The sequence below is a fragment of the Triticum dicoccoides genome, chromosome 3B, assembly GCF_002162155.2.
Source record: "Triticum dicoccoides isolate Atlit2015 ecotype Zavitan chromosome 3B, WEW_v2.0, whole genome shotgun sequence".
NCBI classification, from domain to species: Eukaryota; Viridiplantae; Streptophyta; class Magnoliopsida; order Poales; family Poaceae; genus Triticum; species Triticum dicoccoides.
In genome coordinates, this window is record NC_041385.1 from 26650966 (window position 1) to 26667149 (window position 16184).

At 45.8% G+C, this 16184-nt stretch overlaps 1 protein-coding gene and 1 non-coding gene across 2 annotated transcripts; both read left to right on the top strand.

Moving 5' to 3' along the window:
• Positions 1–11273: 11273 nt before the first annotated feature.
• Positions 11274–11360, top strand: TRNAS-UGA. Its single transcript has one exon. It is a non-coding gene; the product is annotated as a tRNA-Ser (tRNA).
• Positions 11361–12184: 824 nt separating this feature from the next.
• Positions 12185–15602, top strand: LOC119274501 (NADH dehydrogenase [ubiquinone] iron-sulfur protein 2-like). Its single transcript, XM_037555206.1, has 3 exons — positions 12185–12751; positions 13563–13631; positions 14932–15602. The coding sequence occupies exons 1-3, from the start codon at positions 12531–12533 to the stop codon at positions 15407–15409; spliced, it is 768 nt and encodes a 255-aa protein (XP_037411103.1). The 5' UTR covers positions 12185–12530; the 3' UTR covers positions 15410–15602.
• The last annotated feature ends 582 nt before the right edge of the window (positions 15603–16184 follow it).

Sequence of the window (16184 nt, forward strand, 5' to 3'; positions counted from 1 at the left end):
GCGGCAGCCGATCGACTTATACTAACCGCGTTGGCAGAGCTACTCAATGACTCATTAGATCCACGAATTTCCCCATCTGCGCAGGGCTTCCGCAAGGTTCTCGGCCCTTCTTCCGTGCATTAACTCAATGGCCGTCTATGGATTCTATGGTTCAGGTGGACGTGGTCAAGTGTTTCGATAGCATAGACCATCGGTTACTACTTGAACATTTGTTTAAGCTCTTAGGTACAGATAACGCTCCTCTCATTGACCTCATCAATTGCTTTCTCAAGACACCGAGACTTTCTAAGAAAGGGAATGACTACTCAAACAGTGAAGTCGGCCTTCCACAAGGATCACCGATCTCGCCTGTTTTGATTCAATCATTCCTGCATCAACTCGACTTGCAATTTGATGCTATGGCCCAAGAGGAGAATGGGGATTCTACCAAGTACGTCTATTTCGCTCGCTACGCAGACGATATACTATTCGGCATTCCTATCGTAGGTGTTGGCGTCATGTCTAAAGTCTTCTTTCGAAGGCTGCAAGAAGTTCTTGACCGTATGTCCAGTAAGCGACGCTTGAAATTAACGTCTATTGTACTGCAACGATGGAGGGCTCCCGCAGTCGAGGAGGGCAAAGATAGGTTTGCAAACCAGATTATTGGCTGTTACATTCAGACACATGAAATGCTAGATGTTATATGCAGCAAGGTCAAAACTGGGCTTTTATTTGTCCCTATAGAAAGATTATTCACCAAGCGCCAGGAAAGCTTTAGCTTTGCCATAGAGTGACAGTCGGGGGGGAGCAGGAGAGAGGGAAAGAGGCAAATGAGAAAGAAGAAGGAGCAGGGTCGAGTGAAAGAATTGGTACATTGGGTCCCCCCCACCGAGCGGAGCCAAAGGAAAGACAAGGGTTGAGGTAATCGCTATGAGTGTTCAGGCTATTTCGCTTATGCTCGCGGATGCGGATAAGAAGCTATCAAAAGGGGATGATAGCAGCCACCCATATGGGCAGCTAGAAAGAGAACGAGGAAATGTGAATCACGATCCTTATTTGGTAGAGGAGTCGGGGGACATTGGTTCGAATCCAATTCGTGAATATCAGAAAGCATTGTTTCTCATTGAACTATATACGATACGCGCGCACGAGGAAGGGATAAATTGATTGCGTTGCAGTCATTTTCCACCAGATTCTTACGGATGTAGTGCAAAGTAAATGTTTCAGTCAAAAGTAAGCTGCCGACTATGATGAATGCCAGCCCGATCTGTAGCTGATCTTTGATCCCGAGCTTGAGCTTCTCTTTGATGTCGGGTGAATTGAATTTCATATATGGATAAATGTGTCGCTAGTCCAAGTCCGCTATAGAATTGTTTGTCTATCACTTCGGCAACAAAGGTCATTTCTTTAGAAGATCGATACTGGTAGTTGCTTGCGGTGTCTGAACAAGTTTCGAAAAAACTACTGTGTCTGCATTTTCCTAAAGATTGCTGTGAGGCTGATAGTGATATCTTTCCAATAACTGACTCAGCAGGTTCAATTGAGGTATCATTCGATTGAGATTTCGAACCGTGTAGTGGTTAGGATCCTCTTATTGCCGTCAAGGGCTATTTTGGTCGATTCCAGCCAGAGAGTTATGAATAGAAATAGCAGACCTGATTCGAGACAACAGGAAGTTCCCGTTTGCAGATATACATTTCTCAGGTTCAGGCTATTCGTGGAGTCGATCACCACCACTTGAGATAGACGATCAACTTCATTAAAGAAGCAGTCATCTCTATACAGGAAGCAGCATGTTTTCTATGGTCCTATGAAAAGGTTCCAGTGGGTTTCTCTTGCTGAATGGTGGTAAAACACCAGCTTTCATTCCTCACTGCAAGCTACTCCTTTTGCTGCTTTTTCTCACTCTTTGCCTGGGCCAACGATAGATTAGTCTCTGGGTCGGTCAAGTGATAAATTGGCGAGATTAGTTAAGGAAACTGGGACTTCTGATTGTTCGCGAGGGATGGCTGAATAACCTACTTTGCTTTCTATTTAGGGTAATAGGATGCCACTACTTGACCTTGCTTGCCCAGACACAAGATAACCTATAGTTTGGGTACTGCCCTTCGTGGTGCTTGCTTTCCTATAATCTGTAAAGCTTTAGCTTTCAGAGAAGAGATTTCAGTATCCGATTGCTTTTCTGACTGGAATTCTCTAGTTCACTTCACTTCTACGCAATGTCATTTCTTGATTCAAAGTACTTATTTTCTGATTGGAATTTCGATCTCTTGGCAACAGGTTTCGCTTCTGCTGAGGACAAATTGAACAAGCTACTTCTCAAGTCCGGGTGGGCTTTTGAATTCAGAGAAGGGAATTCCAGTTCTGATTCTAGTCTCTGTGCTCTGTTCAGTTCAGTTCAAGATGGGAAAGTATTGCTTGTTTCCTAGAATCCTAAAAGGGGTGCTTGTTTTCCTTGTCCGGGCTCTCCTCTCCCCTTTCTGTCCCAACCTTCATTCCTGCTTTTCCGCCAATTCACTAATTGAAATAGTTCAGATCCAGCACTTATATCCCTTTTATATATATATAGAATCAGGTATCTGCTTTCCATGGTTCCTGATTTCGGTATCTTTCTTGTCTGCACTTGATGAAATCCCTTTCTTTTCTTCTTGGCATACAGATTGGATTCTTGTTGATCCAATCGGAACTCTTGAATTGAGGGGTGGCCGTGAAAGAATCACTGTTTTGATGATATGAATGAAAACAAGAGATTTCATTCTTCATGGCATATTTCAAGACTAGGGTACCTGCATTCTAGGTCTAGGACTTGTTGCTTCGGATCAGTTCCCTTTAGAAGCAGTTTTCCTCTTCTTCAATCTCGAATCCCGAAGGGGAGGCTCTAGTTGCCAAGTAAGAAAAGATCTCGGTAGTTCAATTCATGCATGTGAAAGCTTATCTGCCAGATACAGATGATACTTGCCACTACTTGACCGAAACTGGGACTTGAGGAGGAATGAAATTCTAAGGGAAATCAATCAACTAATTGAAATAGTGATATCAGTATCGGAACTCTGGAGAAGGGCCCGGCCTAAGCGCCCTCTTGAGACTTGGACTCGAAAGAGGGAAAGATTAGTGGGTCAATAACCAAGTTCCCCGATTGGATTCCAGTATCTGATCAAGCCGAAGTAAGCAAGTTCCGGATTTGAGTTTCCTTTTCTGAATTGAATTCAAGTAGGATTCCACATCCACTCGGTATTCTAGCTGTACCAAGTCTTTTTCTTCACTCTTTAGAGGGAAAGTATGCTTTGGATTTGCTCAGTGATACAGGTATGCTTGCCAACCCTGCTGCATTGTCTTGATCTCTCCCTGGGATTCGGAACTTGGATCTGGGAAAGGAGGCTTAAGAAGAATATGACTCCATATTAGTAGTAGTATGTTGCACTAGACTCATATGATTAGGAAGCGATAGAAGTTATCGAAAGCAAAAAGGATAGGGGCAAGAAAAGGGTTTGAAAGTTCATTCTCACCCCTACAAACTTTCTTTTCTTCTTGGCGTACAGAATTCTCTGCCTTTAGTCACCCTTAGCGCGAACCATCTTCTTTTCGAAGGACGGAGTCGAGACTCCTATCTATTCGTAACACTTACACGATGAACTATTCGTCCCACTATCTCCCTTTCCATGAGACCTACTATACCCCTTTTCTACCTATACCTGGCTAGACTCGTGTACCTCGATTTACGTACATTCACCTAATTTACTAACGTTATTGCCTGCAATCGAGCAAATACCAATAAGACATTGATCTCTAAGGAGCTGTTACGAAGTGTCGCAGTCGCTGCTAACGGTAGGATTTTCTATCACGTTTTTTTTCATTAACGTGCTTGCACCCACTAGTTTACTGCTTGCTTTAGCTTAGCTTTCCCGAAACCATCAACTCTAGCTTTTTGAGCAGGTTTTTACCAATCTGGTATCCGTTGCTGATCCATATTCTCAGATACCCGCTTTCTTTACGACAGTATAGTATCCTGTATGCTGACAAGATCCATGAAGTAAAAAGGAGGGATATGGACTCCATCCTATAAACTCAATATATAGAGGCTACTCCGGAAACAGGAAGAAACCACACTCAGCATACAACACCGACTCGTCTTAGACAAGCTTTTCTAAATACTCAATTAGACTATTATGTACTTGACTTGCTAGGAATTGGATGAAACTATTAATGCATCCCATTATCTATTTCTTCATTCAGCTATGAGAGCTAGAAATTGATAGAATTTATCCATTCTACTTCCTCCACTTCTTTAAAAGCTTCTCCAATCACACTTATTACAATCTCACACACTTCTTCTTCTTCCTGACCTTGAGCGCAACGCTGAAAATCTAGTATAGATTTCGTGATATATCAGGTATAGTGGTTTGAACCAGCTCATGCTTCAGTCCAAGTGTTTGCCGTACGCCTTCCTTAAAGGGCTTAGTTTAATCAGTAGTGGTCCTATCACGGGTGTCACATTCATTTTGACCTATCCGGGAGACCCTATTTGATTAAGAGATCCATGCGATGCCAGAATCCGTCACTAAAGCACTGTATTGAGAAATAGATACCCAGCTGAGGAGTAGATGAGGGGCAGTGAAATCCATCTAAAGAATGCCGTGGAAATGCTACTTGTTGAATATCAAAAATATAGGATATCGAAAGGTGATGCGAGCGCTAGCTCATCTTAGAAGTGAGGTGAAAGATTTCTTTGATTTCGCGATCGATCCTATTTTGCTGGTGAGAAAGCAGAAAGGATTGGAAAAAGTACCAACTTCTTGTAATTCTATATGCCAGCTCCTATCATATGTGCTAAGAGGGCGTTAAGCGGCCTGGGACTCTTATTTATGATCTTGTTTAGGATTGGAAGAGCGAAAAAGCTAAGGTACATCAACATGGGTTCTATTCTCGTCTTTCAAGTACCTACCCTGTTATCACCTATGTAGGTTGGTGGGGCTTTAGGACGGACTCCAAAGTTGACTGTTGAATCTCAGTACGTATGGCCAAGGCTCACTCATTCAACCCGCGAGAAAAGCGAGTCTTGAACGAAGGAAGAATAGTTGCAGGATCCTGGGTTCGGTATGATCGTTCTTCCAATTCATACTAGCTACGATCTTTCCCTGCTTAGAGGATCCAGCAGTAAGGGACCTACCTATGGCCAGTAAAGAACCCACCTATGGCTGGCTCCTCGGACAGCTTTCGGAGCTTCTGCTTCACCGGTGTAACACAAGTGGTTCCTGGGCTTTAACTAACTAAGTGTTGGCAGTGATTTTAGGTTGGTTTCATGGTTTCTTCATTCTTGTACCCTGTGTTAAGCATATAGCTAGCGTTTCTGGTGAACTTCACTTCACACCTAAAAAATCCCGATTGGAAAGAGAGAAACTTGACACGCTATAGTGACAAGCGAGGGCGAGCGAACCCCGTTAGCTACAATTCTATATCTTCTTTTTTGACCCCTTTGATTTGCCTTATCACTACAGCCACGGATTGAGCGAAAGCCGCCCAAATGAAGATCAGATCACGAAATCATTCTACGATCGATCGAGTTATTCTCTATATCTTTATATAAAATAAGAAGACAGAGAGACTCGGCTTCAAGATGGAGATTGACCATCTGCACCTGCTCATTCAATTATTCTATTCCGAGAAATCCGGACTACAATCTTCAGACAGAGGGTCCCTTCGATAAACTACTTGTCTCATTGGGAATACCCTCTTATGGAGAGCTAGATTCCGTAGTGGAGTTGACTTAGCTAAATTAGCAACTTATCGATCTGCTGTAGCTTTTCAAATCCACTCTAACCGAACTATGTTAATTATGGAATACCGCCTATCCTTAGAAAATAAGATTGTCCTTGTACTTGCTCTCTCATTCCTGGGAGTCCTTCAACGGTATCAGATCTTGCTTGAAACAGGTTTTTCTTTCGCGCTTCCCCTAGCGCAGGCAGTAGTTTGATAGCGAGTTCACCTTCCTAGTAACGTTTGCTCATTTCATTCATTCTCATTCAAATCTACTTCTAAGGCATGTGAAGTACCAGTTGTGGACAGATCCCTTGGCAGAGTATCAACTTGAGATTCTTCTTTCACCCTCCAGGAGTTCGGTTCTTTTCTTTCTATATCAGAATACGACGTAGAGGCTGAGCCTGCCGATTGATCAGACTAGCCAACTAAGGGGCCATTCACTTCTATAGAAAAATAGGTGTACTGCGCGAAAGCTTCTCTTTATGAAAACCCCTCTGAGTCGTCTATAGCCGCCAAATCCCTTTTGATTCTGTTGTCAGAGGTGCCTTTCAATTTCATTGACCTTGGTACTGCATTTCATAGATACCTTCGCTATTACAGTAACGCAATTCTCCACTGAACCCATTGACCTAGGTACCGAGTCTGTTATGCGTACGTCTTTTCGGACTCTTTATTTGTTTGTGGACAACAAAAATGCAAACATGAGAAAAGGGGATCATTCCATTTTGAACACACCCATCTATCTCATCTGACCTCTCCGAATTCCCGAGTAACGAACCATGGGCTATAGATGGTTGGGACATATCATCATCCGGAGGGAGTGTTCTTAATACCGATGTCTTTCTTTAACCTTTGGGAGGTCGAACCACTGAACCTATTTCTTTGACCTTGGGACCGATAGATAAGAAGGCAAGGCAGAAGAACCAATTGAATCGCGGAGAACAGGTAGCTCCGGCATGTGAACTTGTCGAACCATTCAACTATACTGTATATCGATTGGCCACATCAACGCATTTCACCTCGGAACTTGTACTTGGAATAGAGCCAGCCTTGAGATCCGCCACATCTTCCTTCAAGTCAGAGAGTTGAGATAGAACAGCTTCGCCTTTGACCGGTTTGCTGCTTTCCTTTATACACAAGCCCCTATTATTAAGGTATGGAGGTTTTTTCTGGAATGACCAAAGAACAAGAGAAGTTCAATGAGGTGCAAACGCAAGAATTAAAGCAACGAGGACAAGTGCTAGGATAGGATCCCGAAGGATGGCATGCCTATTCAGCAACGTGCAGAAAGGATGGCTTCACGCAAGAATCTTGATGAACCAGGTATGTCTTCTACTAACAGATATGCTATTTGCAATTCCATTGATTCTGCTAGTCTAGTAAAATCTGCTGTAGATAGTGGTCTAGTGTTGGGCAGTACACAGGAGGAAATTGACATGTCTATAAATTCTATTAAAGCAAGAGAACTTGCTCAAGCATTGCTTTATGAAGCTGCTCAGAAAAAGAAGTTAGCTGCTCATGAGAAGGAGCAGTCTTCCAGTGTTGAGTTAAGCTCTGATTCAGAGAATGAGGATATTACTCAGATTGTTGAAGAGTTAGATAATCACAGTACTTGTATACCAGTTGGTGACAAGAACACTACGAGCAGAGCTAAGAGGAGGCATAACAAAAAATAGATACCGCCATGAAGACACTAATCTTGAATGTGAGGGGCCTGGCCAGGTAGAAGGGGGCAACCTTCTGAAGTGATAGAGTGGGTGGACATAGTTTGTGTGCAAGAAACTAAGAGAGAACAGTTCTCAGATAAAGAGTTAATGGCAATTGGTGGCAGAAAGCTTTTCAAGTGGTTTTGCAAGCCAGCCAGTGGCAGTAAAGGTGGAATGCTTATTGGAGTCAATCTGGATGTCATGGATGCAGACCTCATTGGGGAGGGTCAATTTCTCCATGGTGTTTGAGTATAGAGGCTTTGTGATAATTGTGCTTGGGTGGATGTTTATGGTCCAACCAAATTTAAGAGCTATGTTTTTGTCAGAGCTCACTAACTTTGTGCAGAGTGTTGATCTACCTTTGCGGGACATGATCAGATTTGCTCATGAAACAATGGCAGAATACATATTAATAGGATGGAAGCTTTTAATGCTTTCATATCTGAAACTGAACTACAGGAACTGAGAAGGGTTGGTGGCCTGGACTAACAAACAAGACAGGCCAGTGAGAGAAGTTTTGGATAGAGTTCTGGTTTCTTCAACTTCTGAGGATTTATTTCCTAAGTTTTACTATCCCTCTTGCAAGCTGGGTCAGATCATTGTCCTTTACTTCTAGAAAATGGGGAAGATAGGGGCTGCCACTAAGTTTCGTTTTGAACCATCCGCAAGAAGGGTTTAGAGATATGCTGTTACAGAAATGGCCTACAAGAACTGTTGCAAATGTTCCATTCCAGACTATTGGCAACAAGTGTCTTAGGGCTTCAGGAAGTTCTTGAGAGGGTGGAAGGCAAATGATGCTACTGACAACAGAAGAAGTAAATCCAATCCCTGCTTTAGCCTTGCTGCTTATTCACTGGCAATCCAACCATACCATTCTTGTCTATCAGGATCAGTCTTTCCCTCAAGTCACCTTAACATGCTTCTTTCTTTCCTTCACTATGCAGATACAAAACTAGGTTGCGGACGCATAAAGCCACTGATACTATTGGTCAGAAGTATGATTTGACAAAAACTACTACTTTAGCAGCTATGCGAAATGGAAGTTTCCTTCTTCTTGCTTGTTTGGCCGTCCGAAAGCAGATACAGATATCGGGGAGAAAGCAGCTCTCTGAGCGATGGATACCGATCGATCTCGGTTATTTTCATTGATCCTGGCCTATCTCCATAGCGCTCACCCAGAGGGAATTCACTCAGCTCTGGGCCGCATCCATCTGGTTGGCATGAGAAAGAAGGCAATTCCTTCCTTGGGTCAGATCTCCGTTCCGGGATGGAAGAAAGAAATGATGGTTTGGATGAGCAATTGGGAAACACACACGGGGTCATGGATGGCTACCTAATGTGAGATGCATGCATTTCGGATAGAATGTCACACTGGCTCTGGAGTGCCCGGGGGCGATAGATATATGGATATATAGAAGGAAGGGAACATCGTCTGCGAGCTCTCTCTCCTAATCCACTTTCTTATTGCAAAGGCTCCAACAGAGCAAAGTTGTACAAAAAGAAGTATGCATATGGTCGGCCCCCTTCGAAAGGTAATGGAAAGCAAGGGTCCCGCTAGCATTGAGGAAGGAAGCAGTGAGACCAGTTCAGCCATAACCTTGAATGAATTTATATAAGCCAGGATCTTGTACCGGGTACGGAGACTCTCTAGTGATGCTCCCCTACCCCCTCTGCCTAGGGTAATAAGCTGGAGTGATAAGCTTAAGCTAATAGCACATAGAGAGCTAATACCATATCCCGCCCGGCTCCGCCTTTAGCTGACCCAGCCCGGACTTCCCCTTCAAGCATTCAAGAATAAGCATGGGAGTCGAATAGAGATGGCACTTGGAAACTACCGTTGGTATTTCAGGTTTCACATTGTACAGAATGAAATCATCGATAGGGCTCGCCCCGAAGAGAGGATGCTGCGCTTAATAGAAAATTGTTTAGTTTAGGCATTTAGCTTAGCTTAAAATAGATATGTAACATGATGTACTTACACGTGCAACCACTCCGTCTTCTAGACCGGGGTCATAATTGAACCCACAACAAACCTCAGATGATGTGACTTCTCCACCCTCTAGGCAATTAAAAACTGGTCCCATTAGCTCGAATTTACTAATGTTAGAAAGGAAGACGAAGGTGCCAAAACAAAGCATTTGTTTCAAGCGCTGTCGTGTCCTTGAGCTTCAAAGTCTCCAAAATCTTGATCGAGAAGAGTAAGCATTGCCTGGTGAGGAAGAGCGGAAGCATAGGTTTTTGGATCCTAGCGAAGGAGTTTCAAGCACGGATTACGCTTCTAAAGAGCACTATTTGGCTTGGCCCCTTCCTGCCAAAGATTTGAGATAACTAAAGTGACTCGCAGTCAAAACTGGTGGAGCCAACGCCAAAGAGGAAATGTGTAGATAGTAGGTGAGCGCCTAGCCCCTTAGTCTTTCGGATCGGAAGATTCATTGGTTTCATCCAAAGGCTTCTGTCTCGTCTTCCTCAAATTGTTGATCGAGGATCAAAGACATTGCTAAAGCAGACGCCTACCGAACGGGAGTTCTTGTACCTGCTAGAACGGCATCTGCTCGAACTTTTGTTTCTTAGAAAAGAAAATATGAAGTCACAATGTGCAACAGAAATGTACCCACCGGTTGAGAAACCACCATAGTTGGATGATTGCTCGCGCTAGTAAGACAACTTTGACTCTTCTTGATCGTGATCTGGTGATCGGTCACACCCTCTTTAGAGGTTCTAGGCCCTGCCTATTGAGTCATCTACCACAGAAACAGAGTCTCGTGATGATCCTGGTACAAAAGGTTCGTCAGGCCCGCATTCAGAGACTTCTGCCTCAGACTCATATCCATAAAGATATTCTCTCGCTTTCTAGCTGTACCCTTCTTCACACCCACCACGGAGGTTAGAGATTTCCCGTTATCAACATTGTCCAGGCAGGACTCTATTTTTAGAATGCTCGGAGCCAACCAAACAGTTTGCTACGTCCCTTGAGAAAATCAAAACTTCATTGGAAATTCAGGACCAACTTAGGAAGGCACGGACTCATACTTTGTAAGGTCGAAGTCCACACATAAGAAAATAACTAGTGCCTAGGAATACCCCCTTCTTCATTCATCCATTTAGGTAAGAATGGATCCAGGGAACCTGGCTCGGGAACAGCCCTGAAAAAACACAGTAAGAGAGTCCAATCTCTAAAATATAGCATTTGATCTCCTAAGTAGTAGTAGTAGAAGGCTTAGTATCTGACTTGATCCAATAGAGTCAGAACACACAGTAGATCCAGATTCCACACCTTGCTGTGGACTGGGGAGAGAGCAGCTCTTCGAAGCTGGGCGTTCTGTGTGATTATGGAGGAACTGTAGTACTCGCCCCAAAATGCAAGCCGGGATAGATACTTAAAGAAAGGGGGAGCGGTGGGCCTTCAAAAAGGAGTGAGGGAGTGATGGGCAACCTTTTTCTATATGTTGCTCGTGAGCCGCCAAGTACCAGTCTCGCAACAGTACTGGCGTTAAAGGATCGGTCCTTCACTTGCGGATCGTTCGCGAGTCGAACTCGCTCTCTTGCCACGCCTTTGACTCACGAACTCGAGTCGGACTCATTCACTGCTGACTTTTTTGAGGATCGTTCGTTCTTCACTCTCTTGCTATTACCCGCAGGGAGCGCTGCAACCGACGGTGCATATTATCATATAGAAAGAAGCGAAGCGTAGCGATTCGTACTACCGGAAAAGTGTCGCTAACCGCTAGGCAATAGAGTCAGCTTACGGGGTGGGGCGCAAGCAAGCGTAGCGAATCACATAGAGTTGCCCCTACCTGCCAGCGCGCAGATAGATAGGGAGGGCGAGCGCAGGGATGGATGTCTGAGCGGTTGAAAGAGTCGGTCTTGAAAACCGAAGTATTGATAGGAATACCGGGGGTTCGAATCCCTCTCCATCCGCGAGGTCATAAGTTCTCTCTTGCCTTATCTATAGATAAGAACGAATCTCCTCGACTCGACTGATATGATGGATGGAATGGGTAGAAGGTTGAGGTTATTGTGTGTTGATTTAGTTAGGACTTTGTCTCCCTTTCGTTATCTTCCGCCCCGGGTGGATGACCTGTGGGAGCTAAGTCGAAGATCTCGGTGTCGTCGTGAGTGGTTGATAAACAACGATTGCAGTTTGATTTAGGGAGTCCCAACCCTGTGAAGCTTAACAGACAAAGAAAACGATAGAGACTTCCGGGTATAGGGTGACGACCTTAATGAATCAAGTATTCAGGTGGCAGAGTTTTGAGCTACATAAGCGCTCAAATTCCAGAATACTTATTTCCCCAAAAATATGATCAACCCCAGGTACATTTATTAGGTTTTGATCTGAGGCTATCCTGGTCTGCAAGACCCAACACAAGTATTCATCCTTTCCAATCTGAAAAAGGTGTTGCCGAAAGCTTACCCTCTTCCACACGGATGCTACAACCGATATCACTTTTGCAGGAGGGGAATTACAGAGTTCGCCTCTCGACATCTTGTTTGGTAAGCGGAATTTTGACCCAGGCGCCCTAGTGTTGCCTAACCGTTCGGCCGGAGATGTCGGATGCGAGATCTTTAGCTACTTGTATCAATTTGCCGCAGTGTGCTTAGATACAATGGGCTGGCAGCTGAGGCTTGGCAGGATGGGGGAGTTAATTAAGGTCGAGGGAGCAGGAAAGAGTTTGTTATTCGCTATTGGCTTAGTACGGCCTATACATAATAGGGCCATGACGGTTTTGCCAAGGCCTTGAACTTCATATATCCCTTTTTTACTCAATCCAGAATACCGAGAAAGTCAGATTGAATCATTTTGTCGACCTTTCCTTTGGATTTATTATCATAGGTAGTGTTCGAGATCGCCTCTGTGCGGTGAACGCTCGAATGTAGCTAACATCAGTTTTGTCCTCGCGTGGTTGAAGGAGATGCTGCTGCTGGATGGAATGCTTCCGGGGCGCCATGATCCTTCTATCAGGAATAGAATAATCGAGGGCACTGACTGACTGCATCAATCATCGCTCAGTGAGCTATTAATTGCCGCCAATAGCGCTTCGCTTGCATGCAAGGCGGCTAATAAAAGCGCCAGGTAGACGCGCGGAGATGCATTTTGAGTACTGGTGGTACTGGACAAGCTCTAGGGGAATAATCTCTTTCTTATTTCTTTCTTATTTCTTTCCCATGACGACTAGGAACGGGCAAATCAAGAATTTCACTTCGAATTCCGGACCTCAACATCCTGCTGCTCATGGTGTTTCACGATCAGTATTGGAAATGAACGGAGAAGTGGTGGAACGTGCGGAACCACATATTGGATCACTCCAGTGCGGCACGAAGCCGCTGACGCTGAGTAGGCTCCTATGCCGCTAGCACGGTGGAGGTTCCGTAGCGCGTCATGAGCACCGGGCAAAGGGACGGTTGAGCAACTCAAGCGAACCGCCCTACCTGACTTTGGATAAAGATAGAAGGGAGAAGGTTGTGAAGGTGGCCTCGTTATCCACACATCTGGTCGGAGGACCGACCTGGGTTTTCACGAGCGTAGGCGGGTCCTGGAGTGCCCGTCAAGGGCGCTAGCGCATACCCCGGGGTGATCATCACCACCTGCACCTCACATCTCGGCACAGTGGAACGTGTAACCCGCCTGCTGTCCAAGTCAACCTCTGAATTTCCTGTAATTCATAGCGCTAACAGAACGTAGCAGCAAGGGACAACCCACCCAACAGACAGCCTGCGGGGAGGATGGCACTACTGGCAAAGACCGTCTGGCGAAAACGCCGTAGGCGCGAAGCGTGGTGGGCCTGCGCCGGGGGAGCATAGGGAGGAAAGGGAGCCCGGACGGTGGAAGAGCCAGGGGAAGCCGGGTCATTTGACGGAAATGGAAGGTCTGAGCGGCTCATTCATTCTGGAAAAAAGAGGGGGGGAGCGAGCCAATGTATCAATGAATAGATACAGTCAACGGTATTAAGACAGCGCTGCCTACACGCGAATTTGCTTCCGAGGTCGAGCAGTCTCAATTTCACTACAGGATTTTAGAATGAATGCTGGGCTGGGCCACCTCAAATGGCGTGAGCCGCATGCGGGGAGACCCGCACGTACGGTTTTCAGGGGGATCCGGCCGGCCGGCGCCCACCCGACTAGAGGGACTGAGAAATTAATCGAGTACAAAACTTATCTTCAAGCTTTACCTTATTTTGATCGTTTAGAGGGTGATCGCGGAGTCACTGAATGAAGTCCTCCCTCCCTTTCTTTCGGAGGTGCTGACCCGCTGCGAGGCAGATATGACTAAGTGACATATTGAATATGGCGACGACTACAGCATGTCGTAGAAGGAGATAAGAGGTCGAGCCAACGACCCACTAAGACTCACGTATCTACAACTACATTCCCGAGCGGCAGTCAAACGGAGGCGTGAATGCAAGATGCCAGCGGAATGATCGACCGGACAGAGGCTAGGGCAGCTTTCTTCCCACCGCGTCCTTCCTTGTGTGTCGGAGATACAAAGCGAGTGCACCGGAAAAGAAGGGGAACTGAATCGATCTATTCCATGGCGAAGCATCCGAAGCATAACTGCACACTCACACGATCTTTGCCGAGAGATAGGAGCATTCGGTGGAACCGGTGAACTACACTTGCTTCTTGATAGATGTGTGGGACAGAGGGCTCGTGGTACCTGCTGCCCGCCCTTCCTCCGCTTTGATAACCGTGTGAACAGAGAGTGGGCAGAGCAAAAGGGAAGGAGGTCCTCATACGGAGTCGCACACTTGAGCAGTGCGGGAGACTAGAGAATGGGTCGAGTAAACTCCCTTAGGGCCGATTAAATCACAGACGAGGAACTTTTCTTTCTTTTTTTCTTTTTGATTTGAAGGGTATGTTCTCAAAAAAGAAAGGCAGAGGTAAATACTTCGAAGAGGCGGCTCGGTAGGGATGGAATGGTCAATAGTCAAGTCAAGGATGACTTCTTTGTTGGCGAAACGATGGGGGAGAGAAAGCACGCCAGTGATTCTCTGAGCCAGTCTTCATTTCCAACGCCTCGGGAAACAGGTCGAGATAGATGACAGCACCTTTTTATCCTCTTCCTTACCGGGAAGGCGCACTTCTCTTCTTCTTCTCTGCCCGGCCCGGAAATAGAACCCAGCCCCCTTTCTGATCCATTCATTTCTGCAAGCAGGCGGGATCCAGAGCTAAGCCCCCCTCCTATTCGAAGCCGGGTGTGGCCTCGCCCTTTTGCTCTTCCTTCGGTTTGGCTCCACGAAGGCGCCGCCTAGACTAGGAGCCCCACTCATATTCAAAAGGCGCCCAGCTTTCAAGACGATGATAATAATTAGTCAACTTTTTCCAATATCATGGAATAGCATGGCCCGGGGCTAAGGTAACTCCAGTGGGAGAGCCGTGTTATGGGTGACCTTATTGCACGGTTCAGAGAGCACTTGTGTGTGTGATGCAAGTGAACGTGTACGAAAAAGCTGTCGTAAAGTTTCGTTGTTCGTTCCGTCGTTGACCCTATCTATGTTTCTATGATGGCCCAAGAACACGCTCATTCTTCAGCCGTAGAGAGACTTTTGAATTGTGAGGTACCATTACGAGCTCAATATATAAGAGTGTTATTCTGTGAAATAACTCGAATTTCAAATCATTCACTTGCTTCAACTACTCATGCTATGGATGTGGGAGCATCAACTCCGTTCCTTTGGGCTTTTGAGGAGCAGGAGAAATTGTTGGAATTCTATGAAAGAGTCCCGGGAGCCAGGATGCATGCCAGTTTCATACGACCTGGTGGAGTGGCACAAGATCTGCCTCTTGGCTTATGTCGAGATATTGATTCCTCCACACAACAATTTACTTCTCGTATCGACGAATTAGAAGAGATGTCAACCGGCAACCGTATCTGGAAACAACGATTAGTGGATATTGGTACTGTCACTGCACAACAAGCAAAGGATTGGGGATTCAGTGGTGTAATGTTAAGAGGTCGTGCGACATGAAGACATTGATAGCAATATGGGGGAAGTTCCCATCAGGCAACAACGGTTCTGCCTGACCCTACAAAAGCATGCATATGTTGTCAGTGAAGATTTTGTGTGAAGCCTTGGAGACGACGTACCCGGGGCTAGGGTGAGCTGAGGGGGGACAGCGTAAGTGAGCGAATGTGTGTAAGCCCAGTCAAAGATTCCTATTCTAGGCAGGGCGGGCCATCAACCTTCGAATGGTGTTGGTCCTACGGACCGTGAACGGATTCGCCTCTGGCCTCTGGGCATGTCGGAACCGCATGAGTTCACCGGGGTGGAGCACGGTCCGCCAAAATCGGCATAGGTTAGGTGCTATTGATGGAACATGGTAAGCCCATCTTTCTCCATATGAAAGTGCTGCGGGCACATAGAGATGTGGGTAGAGGAAGTCTCAAAAAGCGAAGGCCGAGCTGTAGGTCACGTGACCTGCACCGAAAAGGTGGCTGACTGGGCTTTCTCCTGGATCAAAGCGGATCAGCTCGCCAAATTCGTCGATCGAATCGGGCGGCCCGGAACGTCGAATGAAAGTGGTCTTTCTACAACCCTATTTATATGATTTTTAGGGCCCCTTTCCCCCTATCCCTCCCTTATGTTTAGGAACGGGATCTGCCCAAGAACGACCTGTGGTGGTACGGAAGGCACGGACTCCGCAAGCGTCCCGCACCCTCTGAGAAAGAAACTCCTCAACCATCACAAGATAAAGAAGTATGACGCTCTGTGTCTGACTCTATTGGTCATAGTTCCTTGCTGT